The following is a 23,264-nucleotide window of genomic DNA, read 5'->3' as shown; positions in this document are numbered from 1 at the left end:
CATGTTGGACAAGGTTGGCCGATGCATCTCCTCCGGACGAATCAGAGCAGATCCCGTCGACGGCAAAGTCTTTGACGCACGGGTGCATTAGCGTGTGCAGTAGCGTCGCGTCGATTAGCGTGCCTCTCTCTGCCTGTTCGTCCACGTCTTCCATCTTCTGCCTTGCGCTGTTTCTTCCCAGTCATCCATCGAGACAGTGATCTGTCTCTCTCACACCACCACCACCACCACCACCATCCCAACGACTTCACCTCGACATCGCACCTTCCTTCCGTGCGGTTTGTTCTTTCTTCATTCACTTCCTCTTTAACGACCTGTGTTACTATTACCTTACAACCTAGACCTATTTCGCCTTCACCTTATTAATCATCCGGTTTTCGTGCGGCCGCCAAACGAAAGCTCCCAGCTCTCGGCCTTATCTCCGCCGCGCCCTGTTCAAACGTCTTGACGACCAAACAACCACAAGGACACGCGATCTTTTACTCGCTGTCCACGCCACGATACCGACCCCTCGCTCAACACACCGACGACCACACCGACATACCTCATCACCTCCATCGAATTCAACCCCCGCGATCATCCGAAAACGACCCGCCGTTTGCGTTGCGACAGTGAAAACTGATCGCATCCGCCACATCTCGAACTTGAATGGAGACGGAACCATCTAGGCTGCAGCTTTGCACAGTCTGAGTCATGCTCTCCAGTAACATGCAGAGCGTCTTTCGCCTACCATGGTCCAACGATGCCTTGAAGTTGGGAGAGAAATCCGGCTGCGACAAGATGCGCTCCAATCCAATCATGAGCATGCCCATGTTGAAGAGGAAGCGATCAGATAGTGTGGATCCTCTGTCGCCGTACAACTCACCCCATTTCAAGAAGGCTCGGCCAGATGGGAATGTCAACGTCGGGCAAGTACTTAACTCACCCGCGCCTGCACCTGCACCTTCACCGGTTGCAAGCGAGCGCAAGGTTGAGCAGTCAAGTGTCTTGCCTCCATCGTGGTCCGCACAACCTGCTTCGCCTGTACCTCCTATTGTCAATGCGCCGACCCAACCTGCGCAGGCCACCGGTGGCGCGGCGCAAACAGACATCAATATCAAGCAAACTTCGGACAAGCCTCTTTCACGATTCGGTCAAGACTATGCGCTCAAGCCGATGCCCGGGTTGTCGCCGCCTGTCATGGCTGCGGACAATGCCTCCACGCCGGATCTCACCAACAGCCTCACACCACTCCAGCAGGTCATCGAGAACGAACTCAACATGCAGATTTTGATGAAGCACAATGAGCTACGATTGGTGGAACAAGAGCTGGCGAAGTGTCAAGTGGCTTTGGAACAATTGCGGAGATGTGAGCTACGACCATATCCTGGTGTTCACAGGCCTTCATTGACGGTCACTACTGGTCTGGGACCGTCTGTTGCGCCTCCACTTGGACACTCTCGACCACCTTATCCTGCGCCGCATGGAGTCATCGATGGACCATACTCGCATCATTACCGAAAATGGCTGCTACGTGACCCTCTTTTCGATGCCATGTCTCCTGCACAGATCTCTGCGCAGGCGGAAACGATGGCCGCGCCTGCAGCTCGTCCCGGACGACCCTCCGGTCATCAATCGAGAAAGTCGACAAGCAAGCCATACGCATCCACTCGCTCCGAATCTCTACACAGCATTCCAAACTACCCGAGTGCTGCCGGCAAGGACAAATCGACTCCTATGGTGCTGCGGAGATCCACGGATGGCCAGCTTGTCAAGTTGATCTGCAAGAACTGCCATCGGGGGAACTTCTCCAGCATTCAAGGCTTTCTGAACCACTGCCGCATAGCACACAAGGTGGATTACAAGTCGCATGACCAGGCTGCCGTGGACTGCGGGCAGCTCCTCGATCAGACCGAAGTCGCCAATCTGCCGCTTGAGACTCAAACAGCACCTGTTCCGAAGCCACCGTCGACGAGAAACTCTGTCTCTCACGCTGCGCCTCCCGTCCGCGCTGTCTCCAGCTTTGTGCATCCACTCAACACCGGCAACACACCTGTGGCCACTCCCCGCGCTGCACCTCGGCCGAAGCAGGTCTCCGCTCCCAGTCTGGTTACGCAAGCTCCGCAGAAGACAAACCCCACTCCATTCAAGCCATCGACCGATGTTCCTCGATTGTCCGCCCACTTTGCCAAACACAACTTTGGCGGGAACCTTGAGAAACTGACAGCCGATGCGAAACAAAAAGTCGATCTCACCATGGAGGACGATATTCAATCTCCCGATACACCCGAATTCAACTCTTTCACCTTCCCAGGACCCGGGCGCACCATGGCACCAGCATCACGACCTTCAACCGAGGACTCCAACGATCCAACCCGCCCTCCAAGCCGCAAAGGCCACCGTCAAATCCTGCAACGCCCCCGCCCCTCACCTCTCGCGCCCCACAGCCCAACCGACTTCCTCTCCTCGCCTCAAGAGCCCGGCTCCGCATCCCTTAGCCCTCACGCAGCAGACAGCAACCCCGGCCTCATCAGCGACGACGAAGACGATCACAATTCTGGTTCCGACGAAGAGGCTCCTCACCCATCCATTATCGCTCCGCACCGGCACCCGGCGCAGGTGGAGGTCGGAGGTGCTGAGAATCGATTCTGCGCGGACAATTCTATGGAGATTGATGTGGAGGAGGGAGATGAGATTGATCAGCATGGAGTGATTATCCGGAGGAACAGTATGGGTGCTGCCGAGGCGAGGGGAGGTAGGGAGGAGAAGAAGTGAGTGGCGGAGGAGAAGCCGGACGAACGACGAGGAGAGGAGGGAGGAGGAGGAGGAGGAAGAACGATCGCCAAACCACCCGCGATCGTTCTCCAAGAAAAGCAAAAGTGTCAAGATATATGTGCGACGGCTGAAGAAGAAAAGCACCCACCACCCAACACCTTTCGTGTACTACCCAGTTTGTGGTATTTTTGTGCTTTTGTCTGCGTACAAGCGCAGGTAGAGCAGATAGAAAGGAAGAAAGGGAAAGAGATGTTATGATAGAAAGAGAACGGAGGATGGTCCAAGAGCTGGAGCATGGTGTTCCGGTCTGCTGGCAAAGATGGGCATGGGGGCATGGGATGAGAAGGAATGATGAAATCTACACTCTGTAACAACAACAAGGAGAACCAGAACAAGCAAGAATTAAGAATTGAAAGGGATGATAATCAGCATCAGTCTTCCTCATCTTCGTGTGTGATGTTGCTGTGGATTTCCAATTCTTTCGCATATCCATATGACTCCACTGACCTGGACAGAACAGACTTCCCGCCGCAACATGGTGTGTGTAACCCTACGTCCAGATGCTGCATCCATGCGAAAACTCCAACCTCCTTCTTCCCAGACATCTTATATCTCATCGTGGCCCTCCCCCAACCTACCTGTCCAAGCCGAGCCTCCTGCTCTTTTGGGACCCCCCCACCACTGACTGACTGCACATCCGACACCGAACACGATGCCACCCCTCCGCACCTTCCGCAACCACTTCTCCCCCCACACCGCCCTTTGCCCGAGCGTGACCGAGCGTGACCGAGGCTGGGGTCGCGCCCGGCTACATACCGCGGCATGGGCGAATTGAATGGTTTCAACTCAAAACGTTCGTATGCGAGGTTTTTTCGCGGCAGTGTGCGGGAAATGAGAATGAGACGATGAGAGGGGTTGATTTGGGGGGATGATGCGTGAGTTTAGACTGCTTATCCTGCGGTGAAGGAGAAGGGGGGAAGGAGAAGGGGGGAGGGAGGGGGAGAAAAAACTTTCACTGCCGTTCGACAGGTCCATGATATATATGTACGGCCGTGGGAGGAAGTGCGTGCTGATGAGAGTTTTTTTCCAGGTGATATCGGCAACGAAGATCCCGGCCGCTAACCCGAGGGACTGCACTATGAGTTTTGGTTGAGGAGGAGGAGGTTGGTGGAGCCGAAGGGGGAGATGGTTAAGACGATTTTAGATGGGGGGGGGGAGACGGTTTATGCTAAAGTACGTTCTTCCATTACCGCTTCCCTTCTCGACCTGCATTTGAGACGCATTTGGGTGTTGGAGAATCTTGCTGATGAGGATGCAGGTCTTTGATGTGAACGGCTATGAGTACGATTGGGATGGATGTATGCAGTGGACGGCGAAGGCGAAGAGGAATCCTGTGCCGAGAGAGTTGATGGAAGATGAGGAGGGGGTGCTGTTTTGGGTTTTGGCGGAGGGGTGAGGATGAGGGTCGAGTGGGCAAGTGATGGAGATGGTATGGTGATTGATGCTGGGTGTGGTGAGGGTCTTGGGTTGGATTTTGGCGGTGAGGAGCTCGCTGTTTGCTTGAAAGGAGGTGAAGGAGAAGGACAATGGAGAGATGTATCGGTAAGTATGAGCTCGCAGCGGTGTTGGTGGACTTTGCTCGTGAAGGTATAGTGAGAATCAAACAATGACCTCCCGATCATATCTCCGAATCGCGATCGACCACGGCACCTCTCTTCCGCAGCACCATGTTCCCTTCCTCGTCCCTGACCAAGCCCACGTTAGTCCTCTTGGCGGCCCGATTCAAGTCGTCGACATGCTGCGAATCCGCGGGCGTGTCCGACAACGAGCCGCCATAGAAGAGCAAAGGCAGAGGCGAAGACTTCCAAGTCCGCACATCTCTGGTCAGACCGCCCGTGCTAAAGATCGCGCCCGCAAAGAAAATCAGCGTCAAAACTGCGAGGACGGTCGGAAAGGCAAGCCAGCCCCAGCGGACTTGAAGACATGTCTTCGTGGCGCAGGCCACTCCTGACGCAGGCGCAGTTGCGTTGAGAAGATTGTATTTACTTGTCCCTGTGCGGTCGCGTTGGCCAGTCGTAAGATATGGATTGATGCGCATGTGGTTGGTGAGTGCCAGGCTGAGATTTGTCCAGACGGACTGGGTTCGCTCGAGACTGATGTCTCCGGAGTTATAAATCGCGAGCATCACTGGTGGACCGGCGAAGGAGAGAAAGTATATTCCGGGAGCGTATCTACCAGTGACGTTTCCGGCCACCAAGGGACCACTGATGTGATCCTCGAGGCCGTGAGTGAACGGTGCATCGACTGCGAATAGACACTGTCGGTCCAGTAGATCCTGTTCAATTTCTGCTAGGCCAATCGGCGGGTCTTCCGTGGACGATCCATGATATGCCAGCCACGGACCGTCGTCGTTCAAGGTGTAATTTATGGCGATCAGTGCTTCTGACTGAGTTTGCGTCAGACATGATTTGTTGATCGTTGATATGACCCATGTCTTATCGGTCAAGGTGCCTTCCTCAAAGATTCCCATCCAAGTGTCCATCACCTCCTCTTGGAAGACACCGTTGGACATCCTGGCCGTGTAGTTCCTGATACAAGGGGTCAGGTCGCAGGAAGATCCGGCGTAGCCTTGACATGCCCATGTACGATTGTGGCTGCAGTCCACAAGTGCACCTTCATCGTTCGTATTCGGTGGTCCCATGACCATCGTGGTCCTGTTGGATTTAGTGCTCGCAGAAGCAAAGTATCGGCCGTATTCGAATGGGGTAATGTTCTCCAAGGACGCAGTATAGTTGGTGCTGGTGCTCGCGTCGTAAGAAAACACACCGGGAATGGAGCTGGTAATCCACGAGCCTTCCGTCTCTCCATTGACAATGGAGCCAGTTGACCAAACACCATTATTGGACGACGAATTGTGAGCCACGAACTGCACATCGGCCGAGATGTCTCTGCATGTGCTGCAGAAGCCGATCGATGTGTATGGGGCGAAAGTACAATTTCCCGAATCGCATTGCGGCCTGACGTGGTCCAAGTTGTAGATGCCCGAGATGAATGCATCTTGTTCGTCCTGAGTCAGGGTTTGAAATCCCGCTCCTGAGTGACCTCCTTGACCGAGGAAAATCGTGGCACGAGGGACGCTGGCGGTCCTTTCGTTCCCGTTCAGAGGAACTGAGCATTGTTCGTATTGAAGAACCAGCTGCGTCAGAGGCCCCACTGCGAGTATAACAACGACCAAAGTACAGCCTGAACAGGAGCTGGAGAGACCCGACCGGGCCACGCGTGGCACTGTCGTGCAGTACCAGGTCGTGTAAAGGGACACCGCCGCTCTTTTTGAACCACCGCCATTTCAACTGTGCGAGGCCCTCGGCCAGCAAGAAGGTAGCAGCTAGCCTCAGTACAACAGAGTATATGGATAGAATTGCACTGATGGTGATGTACCGTGGCCACTCGGGGAGCGATTTACCCGCGTACGGCGCCAGCGTAGCATAAGATGCGACAACCGAGGCGCACAGCAAAGTAGCGGCGAGAATCTCTTGCCACCACATGGCCATGTCTCTGTGATGCCGAGTTCTGCGTTGTGTTTGGGTCGATGATGAGGACATCAAAAGGCTCCCCGCAGTCGATTCAAGCTTTTCCTTGATACGCTCAGACTCCTGTGAGTCTTCGTTTGCTTCACCAGGTCTTCGTGGTTGCGAGGAGAGAATGGATGGAGGATTTCCGATGGGCGGTGGACGTGGAGTGGAAACATTTTCGTGAGTTGACATGGCTGAGTAGAGAGAGAGTCCCGACGTCTGGAGCTCGAGGAATGTGTGAAAGGGACGAAGAAGCAGAATGACATGGACGTACCTACATAGCCCTCTTCACAGTGGCGTTCTATACGCGGCTCTGCGCCTGCATGAGGAGAGGGTGCCGTGGTAGCCGAGCAGAGTAATGAAAGACTCGAAAGTGCAGGTTACGGATTAGGCTGAAGCGTGCAGGCGATGTCCGGAGTGTGAGAACAGCTCTCAGTAGCTCGCAGTCCGTACTTGCGTTGCTCAATCGAGTTGTGCTCTTGATTGGCCTCCTTGGAGGAGGCAGACTGGTGTGCCGCCCACGCCTGGAGCCCTTCGCAGTGGTAGCCATCGTCCGAACCTCCCATGGGATGGAATCGCTCAGCCGTGGCTTCTGACAGGCATTGCACTGGCCAATGAGCTTGTATCGTCTCGGACATCATGCGGTAGCGAGGCAGCTGCTGCACGTCAGATTGTAGGACATGTGCAGTGCTCCATCGAGTCAACATAGCTGTCTTCTCTTGTCTTTTCGTCAGGTATAACCTCATTGAACGCGTTCGCCCCAAGTGCCTGCACCATCGATCGAGCATTGTCTTGCTTATTGTCTTGGTTTCAGCGGGTTTGGTCGTTGTAGCTGATGCCCTTCTCGTCTGGACAAAAATGTTATCCTCTCTGTTCGGTATCGGTATCGTACATCGGTCCGAGCCCTTCGCCTTAGGCACGCTTTCCTTAGACGACACCTCACGTCTTTGCTTCCGTGCCTTCTTCACAGCCTACAATCGACATAGGACGAAAAAGTTACGAGATTGACAGAAAGCGGCGTTCCGAACTCTGAAGCCGAGACAGTCTCCCTCTCAATCCGCCGATCAGCAGACCGCAAACTCCCTCCAAGATGGTCTCCTGGGCCACGGTTCAATCGACTCTCCTCTTCGTCGGACCATTCCTGCTCCCCAAAGCGATACAGTTCTACCGCTCCATACGCTATGCTCCTCCCTCGCAAATCCGGCCTTTGAGCTCCACAACGTCCCGAGCTCTCACTCTTCTCTTTTGTTCCGCCGTTCTCGCTCTACTCTCCACCCTCCCCTTGTTTGCTCCTGAGAACATTTTCCTCGCCACATCATCACGACTACATACCACCGGAGGCGTCCTACTCACCCGACTCGCCGCCACAAGGACCTTGACAGCAGAGGACCAACTCCTACGAGATGCATTCGACAACGGCGGACTTCCCGCAAGACTACTTTACACCCGCTACGGCCCTGATGTTCTGCTCCACAATCCACTCGCATCAGCCGGAGAAGTCGGCGCAGCACGAGCATTTCTCACATACGCGCTTCCAACACTCTTGATCCCTCACCTCTTCCACATCTTCGTGCTCGGCATCGCGACATCCTCCTTATCCGGCACCGGCGCATCCCGATGGCGAGTCCAGGCTCTGGTCGCAGGTCTTGCCATTCCAGCGGTTGAAATCGCTCTGCTGGCGACTTCCGACGACAGTGCCAATTTGAGGAGTACACGATACAATGACATCGACTTCCTGCACTGGAAACTACGAGTCTACCGTGGTCTGGGGATTACCCTCCTCGATGCACTACTGGGATGGGTCATCTTTCTTTCCGCTACTGGACGAGGCTTTCTTGGTGCTACTATGCCAGCCGGTGAAAGGGCACATCTCACGATGAAGCGACTTGAAGTCGTGGGACAGAAGGTGGGAGGTCTGGGCGTGCTGAGGAACAGTCTGGTTCGCGATCGACGGTTGGGTGGTAGGGCAGCAGACTACTGGGCGAAAGAAGGCGAGGTGATGAGGAGCCTGGGCGAGGAAGAAGAGGTAGTCAGAGCGCAGAGGGAGGCGTTGGAGGGAAGGATTGATATGGCCAAAGTGGGCAAGGAGAGCAAGAACTTTGTGGATGGATTATGGAGGGTCTTCACGGGAGAGCAGCAGCAAGGTCGATGAGATTTGAGCGCCTTGGACTTGACAATGCTTCCTCTCTTTGCTGAGAAGCGCTCAGCTGTAAAAGGCACTTTCTGATTCCACCACTCGCGTGTCAGCTCTTTGAGCGACCCAAGCGAATCGCAAACGATTCAAACTGCAATGCTGATCTTCGAATTTGCGCTCTTTGTTCGACTTTGCCAGCGACACAAGCCGAGCCTCAAAAGTGATAAGAAGACATGAATCCGCATCTCATCCAATCCACAGCACGTTCTACTCTCCAGCCAACGATGTCGATCTCCGAGGACGCCAGACTCGCCATCAAAGACGTCTTCGAAGAGGAAGTCTACCAAGACTGGGCATCAAAATGGCCCAGCGAAGTCCGTGCTCACCACAAATTTTCCCTCTACCAAAGCGAGCCTCCTAACCAGCTCCTCGTTACAGGACATCCTCCCCTTCGTCACCAAATACACCGCCGCCCTCGCCCACTTCCACCTTACCTTTCCCACCGGCGATCCCATCCCCGAAACCACAATCGGCTCCCAGCACGCCGCGGAAGAACACTGGACGCACCAGCGCTGCCAAAACCTCGAAGAAGGCTACCTCGCCAACGGAGGCCGCGACAAGAACTACCCCCGAGCATTTCTGGAACGGCTCAACGAAGCGCTGTTCATGGAACTAATGCAACGAAACCCGCAAGAAGGCGTCAAGCCAGTTGAGATCGAGGACTTGCAGGCGTGGGAGTGGACGCTGAATTATGGAGCGTATCGTGACTCAGAGGAGATTCATACCGAATTGCTGGAGGCGTTGGTGGTGAAGCTGGTGATCGTGGCGGAGATACAGGCGGAGAGAGCTCTGGGTCATGTAAAGGGGTTGTTGGATGGGAGTGGAATGGATCCGGATGAGATGTTGGGCTCTCCCGGTCCGGATCAGGTCATAGGGAGGGAATGGGAGATCGGAGCTGCGAGGATGCAGCTGCAGGTATGCGATGAGATGCTGGAGGAGGTCGAGGATTTGTGGAAGGGTAAGGGATGGATTTTGTTTCGGTTTGCGTAGCTAGGTTTCCATCATGTCGATTCGATGTTCCTTGCTTGTTGAGCGTTTCTCATTCGCATGCTTCTCGCTCTCCGGGCCAGCTGGCGCTGCGCACGCCACTTTGTATGAGGATGCGGCGACAAGTCACCGACAAGCCGACTGCGAATCGCCGTGGATCGGGTATCTCATGAAGGGCCTCCCACATTCTGGAATGGCCAAGCACCTGGTCGGAGCCAGACGTGAACAACATCTGGAATCATCAGCCCTTTGTCCACGGTTTGCTGCAAAAACTCCGCATGAGTATGATAGACCAGTTTTAGCTGCCATCGAGCGACGGAATGCCTTCAACCTCATCTTCAAACTGAACACCATGCCGCCGAAGAAGCTGAAGAAAGCAGCCAAAGAGGCAATCGACAAGATCTTCCAAGCTCAAAGCTACCAAGACTGGGAAGCCAAATGGCCGGGCGTCGTAAGTTCCCCCTCCAAAAACTTCAAAAAGTCTGGCCCACGATCTGAAATAGCTCTTGCAGGACATCTACCCCTTCGTCCAGAAGTACAGAAATTCCATTGACCAGTTCCACCACGCCCATGACGTGTACACCGACGTCCCTTCCCATATGGTCGGCAACGGCAAGGCGGCGCAGTATCGCTGGCTAACTCAGCGCGGGAAATTGACAACGGGCTTCTTCGTCAACGTCATCAACCATGAGCCAGGAGCGCATTATGGAAACGCCTTTCTGGAGCGGGCCAACGAGGCCGCATTCACCAACTTGATGGCGCGAAAGGCGAAGACTGACGGACAACGTCCTATGGCGAGAGACCTAGCCAGTTGGAAGTGGATGGACGATCATACTGCGTTTGCCAATATCGAAGAGGTCGTGCACGTGGGTTTGCTGGGGGCTTTGGTAGCTCATCTGCTGGGAGCGGCGAATGAAGCCAGGGAGAAGGGTGGTTTGGCGTTGCAGAAGGTGATGCAGCTGGAAGCCAAGGAGGCGGATGCAGTGAAGAGAGGACCAGTGGTTGGATGTGAGGCGGAGTCGAAGGTCGAGTCGGTGACTGAAGCGAAAGAGGCGATGGACAGGTGTACGGTGATTTTGGGGGAGGTGGAAATGTTCTGGAAGGGTCAGAAGGCCGAGTAGGTCCTTCCCGGAAGTTTGCAAGGTCCGGACGTTGCTCAAGAGTCAAAAGGTGTTGTCCGATTCAGCATTGTTCCAAGTCTCAGCCTCGGCGATTCGTTATATCCAGGCGAGGTTGAATGTACTCACTCAACCACCATTCGTCCTCAAAGTCGGCCCGTTCAGCATCCCGTCTCCACTCCTCCAGAACCTCCACAAGCTGGCCAAAAGCGTATGGCTTGTCTTTATATTCCTGATGAACATCCTTGTCCAGATAATGAGCGGTGGACATATCGCCTTGAAGAAGCTCCAGCTCATCACAGAGATCCTCGTTGCCCCTGTCGTGCCTGTAACGTTCCTCCAATGTCTCCACTTTCTTCCGTCGTGATGGCAGCCTCTCGACTAGCTCCAATGAGTGGTTGAGCGCTTCTTGAATGAAGCAAATGCGTCGGCACGAAGCTTGCCATGCGTCTTCCGATCTGGTAGCATTGACAGCTCGAACGAAGGGTCGAGATTCAGTGTCTTCATGGGCTCTTCGAGTCGGGAGAGATAATGGGATCTTACCCGCTCGCAGACGCGGCGCTTCTGCTCAGTCGTCATCTCTTCAATGTAGAACATCTTGATGCGTGGGTCGATTGTATTGATGCTGAAAAGGAGAGTCAGCAGAAGTGATCTCAAAGGTGCTAAGGTTGTGCCTGAGGCATCAATATATTTCGACACCAGATGTTCCTTCGCCTCCACACTTCCTCCCTCTTCCTCGGCGTCGCATGTCTACCAACATCGATCGTGTCCACGAACATCAACAGGCGTCTTGCCATGGAACCGGCTGGGAGTCCCCAACGCGAGGTATTGGCGTGATCAAAGTCGGCTACCGGAAAGTGAGGCGACGTGACATGGGGCCAACGGCATGATCGGGCCACTGTTGGAAGAATATCCCGCATACTGGCTATCGACAGAAGTATCGCCATCCTGCGAACATGCCGGCCATACAGGATCCAATCTCAGGCTTTGTTCACAGGCATCCTCACGTTATTGAAACGAAAGCTTTCATTACAGGCATGTTCACGTCATTGGAATGGGGGAGAGCACTGGTTCATGAGAATGCATGATCTGAGATGTTGTTGCTCATGCCCGTTGTATGGATCATTTAACACACATCTAGTAACGAGACCTTCGCCAGAAGAAAATCCCAAGGTGCCAACAGACCTGCGCTTTTCTGGTTCACCTGTCGACAGAAGCGTTGCCCGGCAAAGAACGCTCCCGATCTCCCTTCATCCTTCGGCCTCACTACTCGACAGATCGCGGCTATGTATGGTCACTGCCTTTCGCCATCCCACGGGCATGCGGGACATACGGGCTTCGCCTTCTCTTCCTTCAGGCTTCAACCTTTGGCCTGATTCACAGGCATCCGCACGTCCTCAAACGAGACACTTCTCTCACAGGAGAAATTCTTGTCCCTCAGACGTGCTCTCCTCGACTCCACAAAAGCATCGCCCATGAAGAACCACGCCAGATCTCCCTCGATCCATCGGCGATAAAACTCGACAAGATCGCAATCATGCATCTCCACCTCCTCCTCGCCGTCTTCGCCGTCCTACTGACGTCCTGCTCGGCTTGCGGATTTATCTGCATTTGTCTCAGCGAACACGGCCAACACGATTGCTACAACCCCGTGAACCGAACACGGTTGCGAAGGCTACTGCCACGATCGCAACTGCGGCGGGATGGTCCCGGATGGACCCGACGAGGGTGTAAGAGATTGAAGTGCAAAAGGCTTGAGTGGCACGAGAATGGTTCGGACGCCGGGCTTTCGTGCATACCAGACTGTCTACGACGGCCGCTAACCTTATACGCGTTGCGTTCCAGAAGAATGTCGCCTTTGGAAGGCAGGATATTGCGATGCCAGATATTTCTGGGCTCTCGACCAGTGCAACGACTGGATCTTCAGCAAACACAATAAGTGCCCGGAGGACTATGATTGCCCTCCTGTGGGAGTACATTGAATGCTTTCTTCCGAAGCTTCGCATGCTAATCAGCACGGCAGTCTGGGTGAAGTCTGTTGATCCGGTGAAGCGATGAAGATCATGAGCAAAAGTTGGTCAATGCGGTCGATATACGGAAATCAGAAGTCCCGTCAGGTGCCGCTGGCGAATCTAGCAGGTATGCTTGAGGCACCTTTTTGGAACCACCCATTTCCTTCATCGCTTCCAAATTGCCTCCTCCCTCCTGCCCTCATTCTCAGACATCGATCGTACTCGGGCGCATCGACACAAGCAGACACATGAAGAGTGCACGAGATCCCAGAAAAAGCTCATCCTTCGCCTTCAATTCCTCCAGCTCACGCTTGCGCAAATACCACATCAACGTCCACCAAGTATCGGTCCTTCCGGTTGTGAGTCCCCATTCCCTTACTTCTGCCGCTGCTCAGCCTGCGCCAACTCATCGATCTCAGCATCACGTTGCCACTCCTCCAGCACTACACAGAGCTCTTCGTAGGCGCGCTTCTTTTTCTCTGCAACTTCCGCGTCTTCGCTGCAACGGACCCGTGCACGCGCGATATCGCCATGCAATGACTTCAATTCTGCGGAGAAGTATCATGTTCGTCGAAGACCCACTGAACCATTGTTTGTCTTTGCTCTAGGTCCTCGACGTGCTGCTCTCCCTCCGCCGCTTCGCTGACGCTTTTCTGGTTGGCACGACGGGCATCGGAGCGATGTATGTCGATGAGTGTCTCATCCTCTGCCCACCGTGGAAGCGTGACATGAGGCTTGAAGTTCAACGTCTTCGCGGGCCCTTCGAGGCGCATGTTGTAGGATCTGATCTTTGCCGGCGTGAGCCTCGCTGACTTGGTCTCCATGATTGAGGGCAATGTGACGGACTTGTGCCGTTCTTCGTGCGAGATCTGGAGGTTGTTGTTGTTTGAGCTTTTCTTCTCAAACAAATGCAAGTGAAGTGTTTGCATGGCGAGCTCCTGCCTCAGGTGTCGAGCTTGTGATACTGCGTTTGTCGTTTCCTTCCTTTCTTCCCCAATCATGATCGCAGGATTCTCCCGTGCTTCATCTCATTCACGTGTGCGTTTGACGCCTTCCGAAAGCTAAGTTCCGCTCTCTGAGGAGCACAACTTTCTTTCGTCTGCGCCCTTCATCTCCTCAATCTCAACTCGACAAACGATCACATCTCAAGATGATCCTGCTTCAGCAGGTCCTGCGCGGCAGCCGAACACTCCAGCATAACCTTGCATCACGACGCTGCACACTCAGCTTTTTGCCTCGAGCTTCATTCGCACCCTCACCAATCACTCACATGCAAGCATCTCCGATATTGACCGTCTGCCACCTCGAAGACGATGCGCCGTGCTGGAGCGCAAGTCGAAGGCGCTACCTCCTCACCGAATCCACGGATGACAAGCACCCGACCTACAAGAACACCGACGGGAATTGGAGGCTCGGCGATAAGGACCTCGATCAGTTGACCTTTCTCTTCCTGATGCACGGTCATAACACAAGGATGATCTGGACATTCGAGTTCCCGAAGTACACAGGAAATCTTCTCCACCAACTGTACCATGCCCCATACTATGGTACTCTGAAGGAAAACTTTTACCTATGGGCCGTTCTCAGCGAGTATCTTTACTCGCTCATTGCCTTCAACCGCACCGCTCCTCGCATGGAGGCCTCGCCACATTATGTGAGATACGGCTTTCACCGATTGCAAGGCGCGCCATTGCTAGCGGATGTCGAGCTATCCACAAGCGCCGAGAAGCTAGAGCCGTCTGCGTCTGAATATGACCTTCCCATCGAGAAGGAGGGACTGGTGCGGAGGCGAGAGCGACGAATCAACTACGAAAACCACCTCATCTTTTTGCGAGCTTTCCCTGGAGCTTGTGATCCAGCAGATCTTGTTCATTTCGCCGAACTGGACGATGAAAAGAAACAACGCGAACTGGAATTCGAGAAAGTGGCGTACCTCGTGAGACGGCGTCTCGCGAGCCAGGAGCTCCTCATAACAACCTGGACAAACGACGAAATTCGAACCCTCCTCTCAATCGTCAAGCAAGGACAGAGCTCAAAGGACATTGCCAAGAGTCTTTCGAAGAGTACCAACTCCATCGAAGCGGCATTGCGGAGACTTTCCGGGCTCCCTCTTGTCCTAGATCACGGTGCCGTCATATCCCCGGACGTGGAGAAGCACTCGACACATCGGGCGCTGGGCAGACTCGTGAGAGCTCGTACCACGGCATGGTGGTCGGATGAAGAAGTCAATGGACTCGTCGATATGTGCAAGCGACATTGGTCACTGGAGACCATGGCGAAGAGGATCAACATGCCGGAGACAGACGTCGCGGAGGCGTTGCAGAAGCTGGGCATGGTGCCTACACCGGAGCTGAAGTATGTCTGGTCGGGCTATACCGGACCACCGAAGAAGAAGAAGTGGAAGCTAGGGAAGAAGGAATCTGATGACCGTTAGGCACGTATGGTTGGAGATAGGAAGGCAGTAGACGGAGCTCGAGCCTTGGGAACAAGGGCAGGAGAAGTTCCGAGGATATTGGCTGTGCTGCTTGTCGGCGACCCGATCATGCTGAGCTCCGGCAAGCCGTCCGATAAAGGTTATGGCGTCTCGAGTGTGTCGATTGCCAGCACCACAGGTACAGCCAGATATGCGACAAGTTCTGATACTTCGATTCTTCTTCTGTCTGAAATGACCCGGTCTGACGCCGTGCAAAGCAGCCTCACACATTCTCCCAACAAATCCCCCACAACGCCATCCATTCCCATACCATGCAACCCATACCACCCCCAGCGCCACCATCTTTTCTCTATCCCAATGCCCATCTCCTCCACCCCCTCTCCCCCCTCCATCTACTTCACCAAAACCCCCCACTCATGCCCAACGCCCTCTCCCCGTCCATACATAATATCCACCAACCACTCCTTGATCACTCCCGCATACACCCCCGTCTCCTCGCCCTCAACCGGCACCACAATATCCCTCTTCATATAATGAATCAACCCAATCGGCGCCACGAAAAACGCCGTCCCCGCCGCAAACGCCTCGACTAGTCTCCCTTCCTCTTGCGCCTTGACGACCTCCGCCATGGTGAATCTCTTCTCCACGACGTCCAGTGCTTCCAATCCGTCCACAGATTGCGAAAGCCTCTCCTTTGCCAGTTCCAGTATCGACGCGCGCGTGACGCCCTCGAGGATGATCCTCTCCTCCAGCGGCGCGGTGACGAGTTCGAGTCGTCCTGTCTCCGCGGACCGCCAGACGAGGAAGAAATTGGAAGCTCCTGCTTCAGTGACGTATGCTTCCTTGCCGAAGAGCCATAGCACTTGGTCGAAACCTCTTGCTCGCGCTTCTCCCTGCGCGACTAAACTAGGGCCGTAATTCGCTCCCAACTTCGCATACCCGAAGCCACCAGGCCACGCACGGATGGTGTTCTCCTCGCTCGCCAACAGCTTCAACCCCAGGTGGCTGACCTTCTTCTTCTCCTCAACATGTCCGTTCCCATTCAGCGCAGGCGGCATAGGAATCGACTTGGTCATATCCGGGAAGCAAGCGATGATAACGTACAGCAGAGCTTCCTTCGGCCTCTGCACCCCCAACGCCTCGTCCGTGCCAATCATCGTCGGGCGAATATACAGAAACTGCCCCTTCCTCTCCTCCGGCAACCACTTATCGCCATCCACCGCACACAATTCCAAAATCATCTTCTCCAACTCTTTCGGTTCAAAGTCCGGCAGTGCAATCCTCGCGGTGGACTTCCTCATCCTCTCACAATTCCTCGACACGCGGAAGAGGCGTAGTTTCCCATCGTATCCGCGGTAGAGTTTCAGACCCTCGAAACATTCGGTGGCGTAGTGCAGGACCGAAGCGGAGGGCATGATGGAGAGGGGACCGTAAGGGAGGATTTGAGGGGCGTCCCAGCCGTGGGACTCGGTCCAGCGAGCGGAGATCATGTGGTCGGTGCAGACTTTTTGGGAGAAAGTTTCCGGGGAGTTGGGCTGAGGGACTTCGCGAGGATTTTTGGTGAGCGTTGTGGTGAGGCGGGAAGCATCGAGAGGGGAGAGGGTGGTGGGTGGCAGGGCGTGTTTGATGCCGGCGGCGGTGAGGGAGGAGGCGGTCGTGGTGGTGGGGGTGGAGGTCCCGGAGGACTCGGGGGTGAGGGCGGCGGGCATGATCGAGGTGGGTTGTGGTGGTCTGTTGGGTGAGTGGGAGGGTAGAGCAGAGGGACTGGAGAGGACAAGGTGGTGTGAGAGTGAGAGAGAGGAGGGGAAGAGGGGAATGCGATGGAGATGAAGTAGGAAAAATTAAGCCGGGCGTGAGTCAACGCGTCGTCTGGAATGACTTCCATGGGTCTCATCAATGTTACCAACCATTGCGAGGTCAATGTCCATCAATATGCGCCCTTCGCTGCTTGATCTTGCTTCATTCTTCTCTGATCCAATGGCCGTCACACCAGAATTGCGATGCAGGTACAGCCGCAGCATTGAGAATTTTCGAAGATAACGTGAAGATAGACCGCCGTGTGCCGATGGAAAGCGGGGCGATGTCGGAGGATTACAACCAGGGTCAGTCTTAAGCCGAGCATGTTTTTTTTGGAGATCTGGAAGCGTCACATGGACGAGACGGGATTGCGTATGCATGTCGCATGGAAATATATGTCGTTGTCGTCGCGATGCGTACTGGCGAGTTCGGAGCAGTACGCAACGCCTAGTCACAAGGTCTTGTCACATTCACGACGGCAGCTGGAGATCGATGCGTGGTTGTCTCAGGTTGAAGCGATGCATCTCGAAATGCTATCTTTGCAAGTTGAATCTGCCTTGTATGCGATCCTGCCAGAGGACACCGCAAGCTGTACGTATCAGCACAGGTCTACTCCTTCCCGCATGAAGACGTCTCTGGAAGCAGCTGTCCAAGAGACCGCGTCAGCTTCGGCTTTGCCCATCCTGCCATGGCGATGCTGAGCATGCAACTCTTTCGAGCACGAAGTCATGCTGAGATCCTGCCTTTGTCGTTGGTAATAGGCCGAAGCCTGGTATGGACTCATATCCTCCGCTCGGACTACTGTCCGTTTCTCCCAGTACATGCAGACGGGAGCTCTCGAACTCTTTCGCTGCTGGGAGTGTGCTTGACACAGCATCAAAAGCTCGTGAACGGCCTAGACGAGATCCGCTGTCATCTTCTGGCGAAAGAAAGCAGCTGGTTGTACTGCAATGACATGGTCTGACTTGCAAGATGTCAGCAGACGTTCGGATCTTCAGAGCGGACAAACGGCGAAGGAGCGCCTTCTCGAAGAGCTGTACATCTCAGAGTCGGCGAGTCGTCCCAGCCGGGATCGAAGCATCTTCGACGGGGCATATGGTCATCGCAGCAGCAGTCCCGAATGCGTTCGGGTGGTCGTGAAAGCCGTTGAGATCTACACCTTCTCAAGTTTGTTCGCTGCAGAAGTAAAAGCGTCAGCGTAGTTTCTGATGTTGTTCGACCAGTCCGAGACAGCGAGCAAAATCTGCCATGACCAAACTTACCCGAAAGCCATCCTCAACTCCTTTACCGGAGCAGTAGACAAATACACCGTCAAGACCGGCATCGTTCGCTTCTTCGTCGTCGAATCCCTCGATTCCTCCTCTGCAACTTTCTCAGACTCCTCGCCACCTCGCTTCCGCTTCGTACTCGTCTTCGCGGAATCCATAATTTCAAATGCACCCTCTTCTTCCTCATCATCCTTTTCAACACCTCCATCCACTCCAATTTCCCCTCCATCGGCACCATCCTGACCCGTCCGCTTCCTCTCCCTCGGCACTTCCTGCACAACACTTTTCAGCTGCGTATACTGCCACCAGCCCTTACCCTTTGCCTTCGCTTCGCCGCCACCATCGCTCGCTTCCTTCCGGCTTTCCAGTTCCCGCTTGACAATTTCCACGATACTGATGAGTTTGCCGGCAGCTCTCGGGTTGGGAGCGGTGAGTGCTACGATCGTGACTTGGTTCTTGGCATCTGCGGTCTTCTTTCCGGCTGCAGGTTTTGCGACATTTGTGTCCTGTGGGCCATCGCCCGGGATAGTGGTTGCGGATTTGTCGTCCGGGTTGGAGTCGCTCGATGGACTGAGTATGGAGAGTACGGTCTTTGTGCGAGCTGAGATTTGATGAGATTGAGAAATTGTTACTGGTCGGAGGATGTAGTTTGATGGTAGGGTTGGAGGTGTGAAGTTTGGATTTGATGGCGGGAGAGGTGCCATCGATGGGCTCTTAGCGGAGAGAGCAAGTCTCGTATTCTCCAGCGTCCTCCAGGATGGTTCCGATGTTTGACTTGGTAGCGATGCGATGGGAATGAAATGTTGAAGTCATTGATGGAAATGCTTAGAGTTCAACGACGTGCGAGATTCGCGAGAGTCTTATCGATAAGAATCCTGGCGAGACGCGCTAGTGGGCACAACGTGGCTCGTAGATCACGTACGTAAAGATGTCTTGTCCTTCGACATCCGACAACAACGTCAACTCATCAAGATGGTTTCCTCAGGCCACGAGCTGGTCTCTTATGGAGGACCCTCCAGTGCTGGTAGTGCGAATTTGCCCTCTGAAACCACGACCCAGCCCGGCTCCGACAACATCACGCCATCGGGCGATGCTATGCTTCACCCCTCTGGCGATCTTCTCATCTACCATAACGAATTCACGATCCCGTTACTTCTCTGTTCCAAAGCATTCGCCCTCTTGTGCAAGCCATGGGCTAAGATGGTCGAGCACCGGATGGTAATGGGCTCCGAAGAATCCAAAGAAGACGAACGCATGAAAATTGATCTTTCGGACGACGACCCCATTGCTTTGAGCATACTGTTGTATATCTCTCACCTCCGTTTCGAGATGGTACCGTCGTTTCTATCATTGAAACAATTGTTTGCGTTGTCAGTGCTCACGGACAAGTACGAAGCTACAAGGATGGTCCGTCCATGGATAGCACATTGGCTATCGATTTGGAACATCGCAAGTATGGAGACTAAGGTTGCCAATGTATGGATTGCATGGGAGTTTGGTTTGCTCGAGGACTTCGAGCGCATTGCGACTGCGCTGGTGCTAGATGCGGAGATCAAAGACGACTCAGACAGCCTGTTCTACAATTCAAAAGAACTGCCTGGTGAGGTTCCGCCGGGACTGATCGGTATGCGGGTCTTGTTCTCTGTCAAAAAGGCCCGAGATCTAACTCAATACAGAAAGCGCCCTCGAAGTCAGGCGAAAGGTTATTGGCCAACTGCTCGACATTGCTTACGCCTATCTCGACCGGTGCCGCCTTCCTCCACCACCGGTGTACACCTCAACATTCACTACGGCGCCGTTCCGCTCGGGGTTCTGTCAAACCTCTGCTGGCACGCACGCATGCCATGTCTCAATGTGCGGATCACTGCTCCTAGGACTGCAGGAAATCGGCCTGTACACTCGGCGTGATACGGCTCCCTGCAATCTCAGCATCAACAAACTCGCAACAGCACTACAAGGTCTAAAGATCTTCCACTTCTCGCTGGCTTCGCCAGGGCTGCACGCAGGCTGCGACCCTATTCCGGAATTGAAACGCAAGGTCAAGGAGGTGCTAGCGAACATACCGTCGGCCGTCACTACTGCCCATGCAGCCCATATCGAACGGCAAAAAAAGCTCCTGGGTGGCGATAAAACATGTCCCCCACTTTTGGTCCCGTTCCAAGTTGCTTCGAGACTGTTCTCGCACACACGTTGAAGGGCGGCGTAGATCAACAGCAGACTTTCGTCCTCTCTAATCGCCGTACTGCAAAGGTCGTCAATCCTCCGTCCGGAGTCAGAGGCAGGGAGCTCATTGGGCTTGCGATTCGACGCTGGACGTTCAGCGCAGGGCAAGAGAAATGCTGGTGAGGATTTCGTCAGCCGTGACGCCAGTGCATGAGGCCAATGTTGAGAAGCAGCGGAAGCTGTTGTTTCCGGACTGCCCGCTGCAGCGGAGGGGACTGTGCCCGCGATGTGTTGCGAGCCCGCGTTCGCAGCGATCTCATTCTCCGCAAATGAGTGGGCGGTGAAGGCCAGGGGAATGGGATTTGTAGTCAGCTGAGAGGACAGCTGGCTGAGTGAAGGATACTATAAGACTCCAGTGAGGAGCACATGAAATGTACGTATCTCGACATTAACTTTCATGACAGCCCTGGAGATCAGAGTTCGCCAGCAAGACGATGTGTGAGACTGTAACGGACATGCTGAGGAAAGTGACTCAGGCGAATCCAGGGTGAAATGCGCATGGACGAGGAGAAGGCACGTTCCTGCCCACTCGGGAAGGCTAAACGAAGCACGCTAAGCAATTTGTTTGCATGTGGGCTGCCGTGTTTATCACTTCATCTTTTCATCTCTTCTTCAACAACATCACTTTGCGAAACATCGCTTCCTGCGGAACGTCTCGCTCAGCGCAACTTGACCACGAAGTCATGGACCTGCAAGAAAACTCCTCCGCGAAATCCAGCGATCACACCTCTGCCATGGACGAGATCGAACCAGAGTCGACTCTCGCAGCCTGCGTTGTCTCAATCCATCCCGCTGGTGACGCCATCATCATCGCGAAATCCGACGACATTAAAGCGCACTTCATCGTCTCTTCCCAAGCTTTTGCGCTGGTCTGTGAGCCATGGAACGCGATGGTGAAATACCGCGCTACGATGGGCGAGCAGAAGTCAACGCACCAAATGGAGTTCACGCTCGAAGACGACGACTGGGGTGCGCTCGAGGTGGTTCTGCGAATAGCCCATCTGCAGTTCAATAAGCTGTCGGAGCTGGATCTTGAGGATGTACTCGATCTGGCGTTGTTGACGGACAAATATCAGGCGACGGCCATTGTTGGGCCGTGGATATCGGGATGGCTTGAGAAGACGTGGAAGAAGGCAAGCATTGAGGACAGGATTCAAAACTTTTGGATCGCTTGGGAGTACGGCTTGCTCGAAGATCTCAAGGACCTTGGACGCACTATGATCATGGGTACGGAGTTGAACGAAGATTGCACGACCCTGCTCTTCAATCGAAAGCCCCTCCCGGAAAACTTGCCTCCAGGGCTGGCCAGTAAGTACTTGTCGCGAAAGTTATACACAGTCAACCATAGCTGACAGAACCAACAAGAAAGCATTTTTGATAGCAGAGCTCATGTCATCGCTCAGCTGACACAAGCCGTTCGTAATTACGCCCTCCAATGCTTTCGCCCTGGTAAGAATATCAGCTTCTGCCTCATGAACATCAACGCCTGCGACATGGCCATCTGCGGGTCTCTAGTCCGTGGACTCCAAGACTTGAACCTGTACCCTCCTGAAAGCGCGCATCGGGTCACACACAGCGTCCTTGGACTCTCTGCAGCGTTGAAGAATCTCAGGATTTTCAACAGCGAGGAGACTTCTTCCAGCGGCGGCTACAAATTTTCGCATGATGCATGCAATCCAAAAAACACCATACGTGAACGAGTGACAGCTATAGTCACATCGGAAGTGCCATCCGCCCTCATGATGCCTCATCTGACGCATCTCCAACGCCAGAGATCGTTGTTGGGCTTGCCAAAATGATTTTCCGTGGGTGTGGATGTTGCAGCCGACGCTCAAGGTGCGGCTGCGCTTTTGACAGACTTCCGCTGGAACACATCTGACTGAATGGGACGGAGAATGTTCGCGACCACTTGAGATTGGACATGACGAGCGAACTGTGAACAAGAATTGCGCTGATGTTCTGTCACGGTACACACTGCATGGCCCATTTGCGAGAATGCATTGCAGGGAGGCGAAGCTTGCTCAACGAGATGCTCGCGCTTTGAGCTTTCCTTGTCTGGAATTCGCAGGATAGCATCAGCAGTGTAAGTACGGAATTCAACGCTCTGCGTCGAAGGAAGCTGAAGTCTCTCCTCTTCATTTCTGCATCCCTCTTTGCTCCGCAAGTACCTCTCCGAAGGTGGCGAGGGACGTTCGACGGAGAGCATATGTGTCTGCAGATGAAGTTTTTATTTATGTACTGCGATCAATGCCATAGCACAGACATTCCAAACAAGTCGAGCGTCAAGCATGTCTTTGCAGGTACAAGCAGCGTGCGGTCTTCTGCCTTGGATCTTGCCGATGGCCTTTGATCATTGTTTCGTTCTTCTTTGACTTTAGCGAGCGCTTGACTTTCTTCGCCTCAGGCCGGTCCGCCATTGATGCTCGCGAAGCTCAATCATGTCGTCTACGTATCTTCTCCATGCTGTCGATATGCATCTCGCATGGACAAGGGGCTGCGTTCCCGCCACGCTAAGATATTCGCGCTAGTTTCGCGTTCACCTCGCCGGGACTGACTTCAACTCCTGCCCGCTGACAACACGCAACTTTTGCATCAACTGCATCAACACCGTGCTCAGCCCAACAGAATGGACATCGAACGACATACCTCGCCTTCTGACTCCAGAAACGACGACTACGCTATGTGCGATTCTGATGGCGACTCTCTTCCGACTCCGAGCGAGGTGATCATAGATGAAAGCGGTGATGCGGAGGTCATTGCGAAAACTGCTGGTGCTACGAGGTCGTTCGTGGTCTACTCACGAGCCTTCGCTTTGGTTTGTGAGCCGTGGAAGTCGATGGTGAAGTATTGAGCCACTATGGGAACGCCCGTAAGCGCAAGCGCAACCGCGAGCACAAGCCGGATG

At 54.2% G+C, this 23,264-nt stretch overlaps 5 protein-coding genes across 5 annotated transcripts; 3 read left to right on the top strand and 2 right to left on the bottom strand.

Moving 5' to 3' along the window:
• Positions 1-520: 520 nt before the first annotated feature.
• On the top strand, positions 521-2,754 carry MYCGRDRAFT_111557 (uncharacterized protein; the record flags this gene model as incomplete). Its single annotated transcript, XM_003848017.1, has 1 exon — positions 521-2,754. The coding sequence occupies one exon, from the start codon at positions 694-696 to the stop codon at positions 2,752-2,754; it is 2,061 nt and encodes a 686-aa protein (XP_003848065.1).
• Positions 2,755-5,996: 3,242 nt separating this feature from the next.
• On the bottom strand, positions 5,997-6,296 carry MYCGRDRAFT_28664 (uncharacterized protein; the record flags this gene model as incomplete). Its single annotated transcript, XM_003847978.1, has 1 exon — positions 5,997-6,296. A coding segment is annotated over one exon (300 nt), but the record flags the coding sequence as incomplete, so codon positions are not given.
• Positions 6,297-7,356: 1,060 nt separating this feature from the next.
• On the top strand, positions 7,357-8,901 carry MYCGRDRAFT_64401 (uncharacterized protein; the record flags this gene model as incomplete). The annotated part of the gene is made up of 1 exon (XM_003848018.1): positions 7,357-8,901. One exon carries the CDS (start codon positions 7,417-7,419, stop codon positions 8,476-8,478), a length of 1,062 nt encoding a protein of 353 aa, XP_003848066.1.
• Positions 8,902-12,162: 3,261 nt separating this feature from the next.
• Positions 12,163-15,071, top strand: MYCGRDRAFT_97203 (uncharacterized protein; the record flags this gene model as incomplete). The annotated part of the gene is made up of 4 exons (XM_003848019.1): positions 12,163-12,353; positions 12,942-12,996; positions 13,246-13,413; positions 13,788-15,071. 4 exons carry the CDS (start codon positions 12,163-12,165, stop codon positions 15,069-15,071), a joined length of 1,698 nt encoding a protein of 565 aa, XP_003848067.1.
• Positions 15,072-15,463: 392 nt separating this feature from the next.
• MYCGRDRAFT_50597 (uncharacterized protein) lies at positions 15,464-16,780 on the bottom strand (the record flags this gene model as incomplete). Its single annotated transcript, XM_003847977.1, has 1 exon — positions 15,464-16,780. One exon carries the CDS (start codon positions 16,778-16,780, stop codon positions 15,464-15,466), a length of 1,317 nt encoding a protein of 438 aa, XP_003848025.1.
• Positions 16,781-23,264: the final 6,484 nt, after the last annotated feature.

This window comes from Zymoseptoria tritici, chromosome 12 (genome assembly GCF_000219625.1).
Source record: "Zymoseptoria tritici IPO323 chromosome 12, whole genome shotgun sequence".
NCBI lineage: Eukaryota > Fungi > Ascomycota > Dothideomycetes > Mycosphaerellales > Mycosphaerellaceae > Zymoseptoria > Zymoseptoria tritici.
The sequence above is the reverse complement of the archived record's forward strand: the minus strand, read 5'-3'. Positions and strand labels throughout refer to the sequence as shown.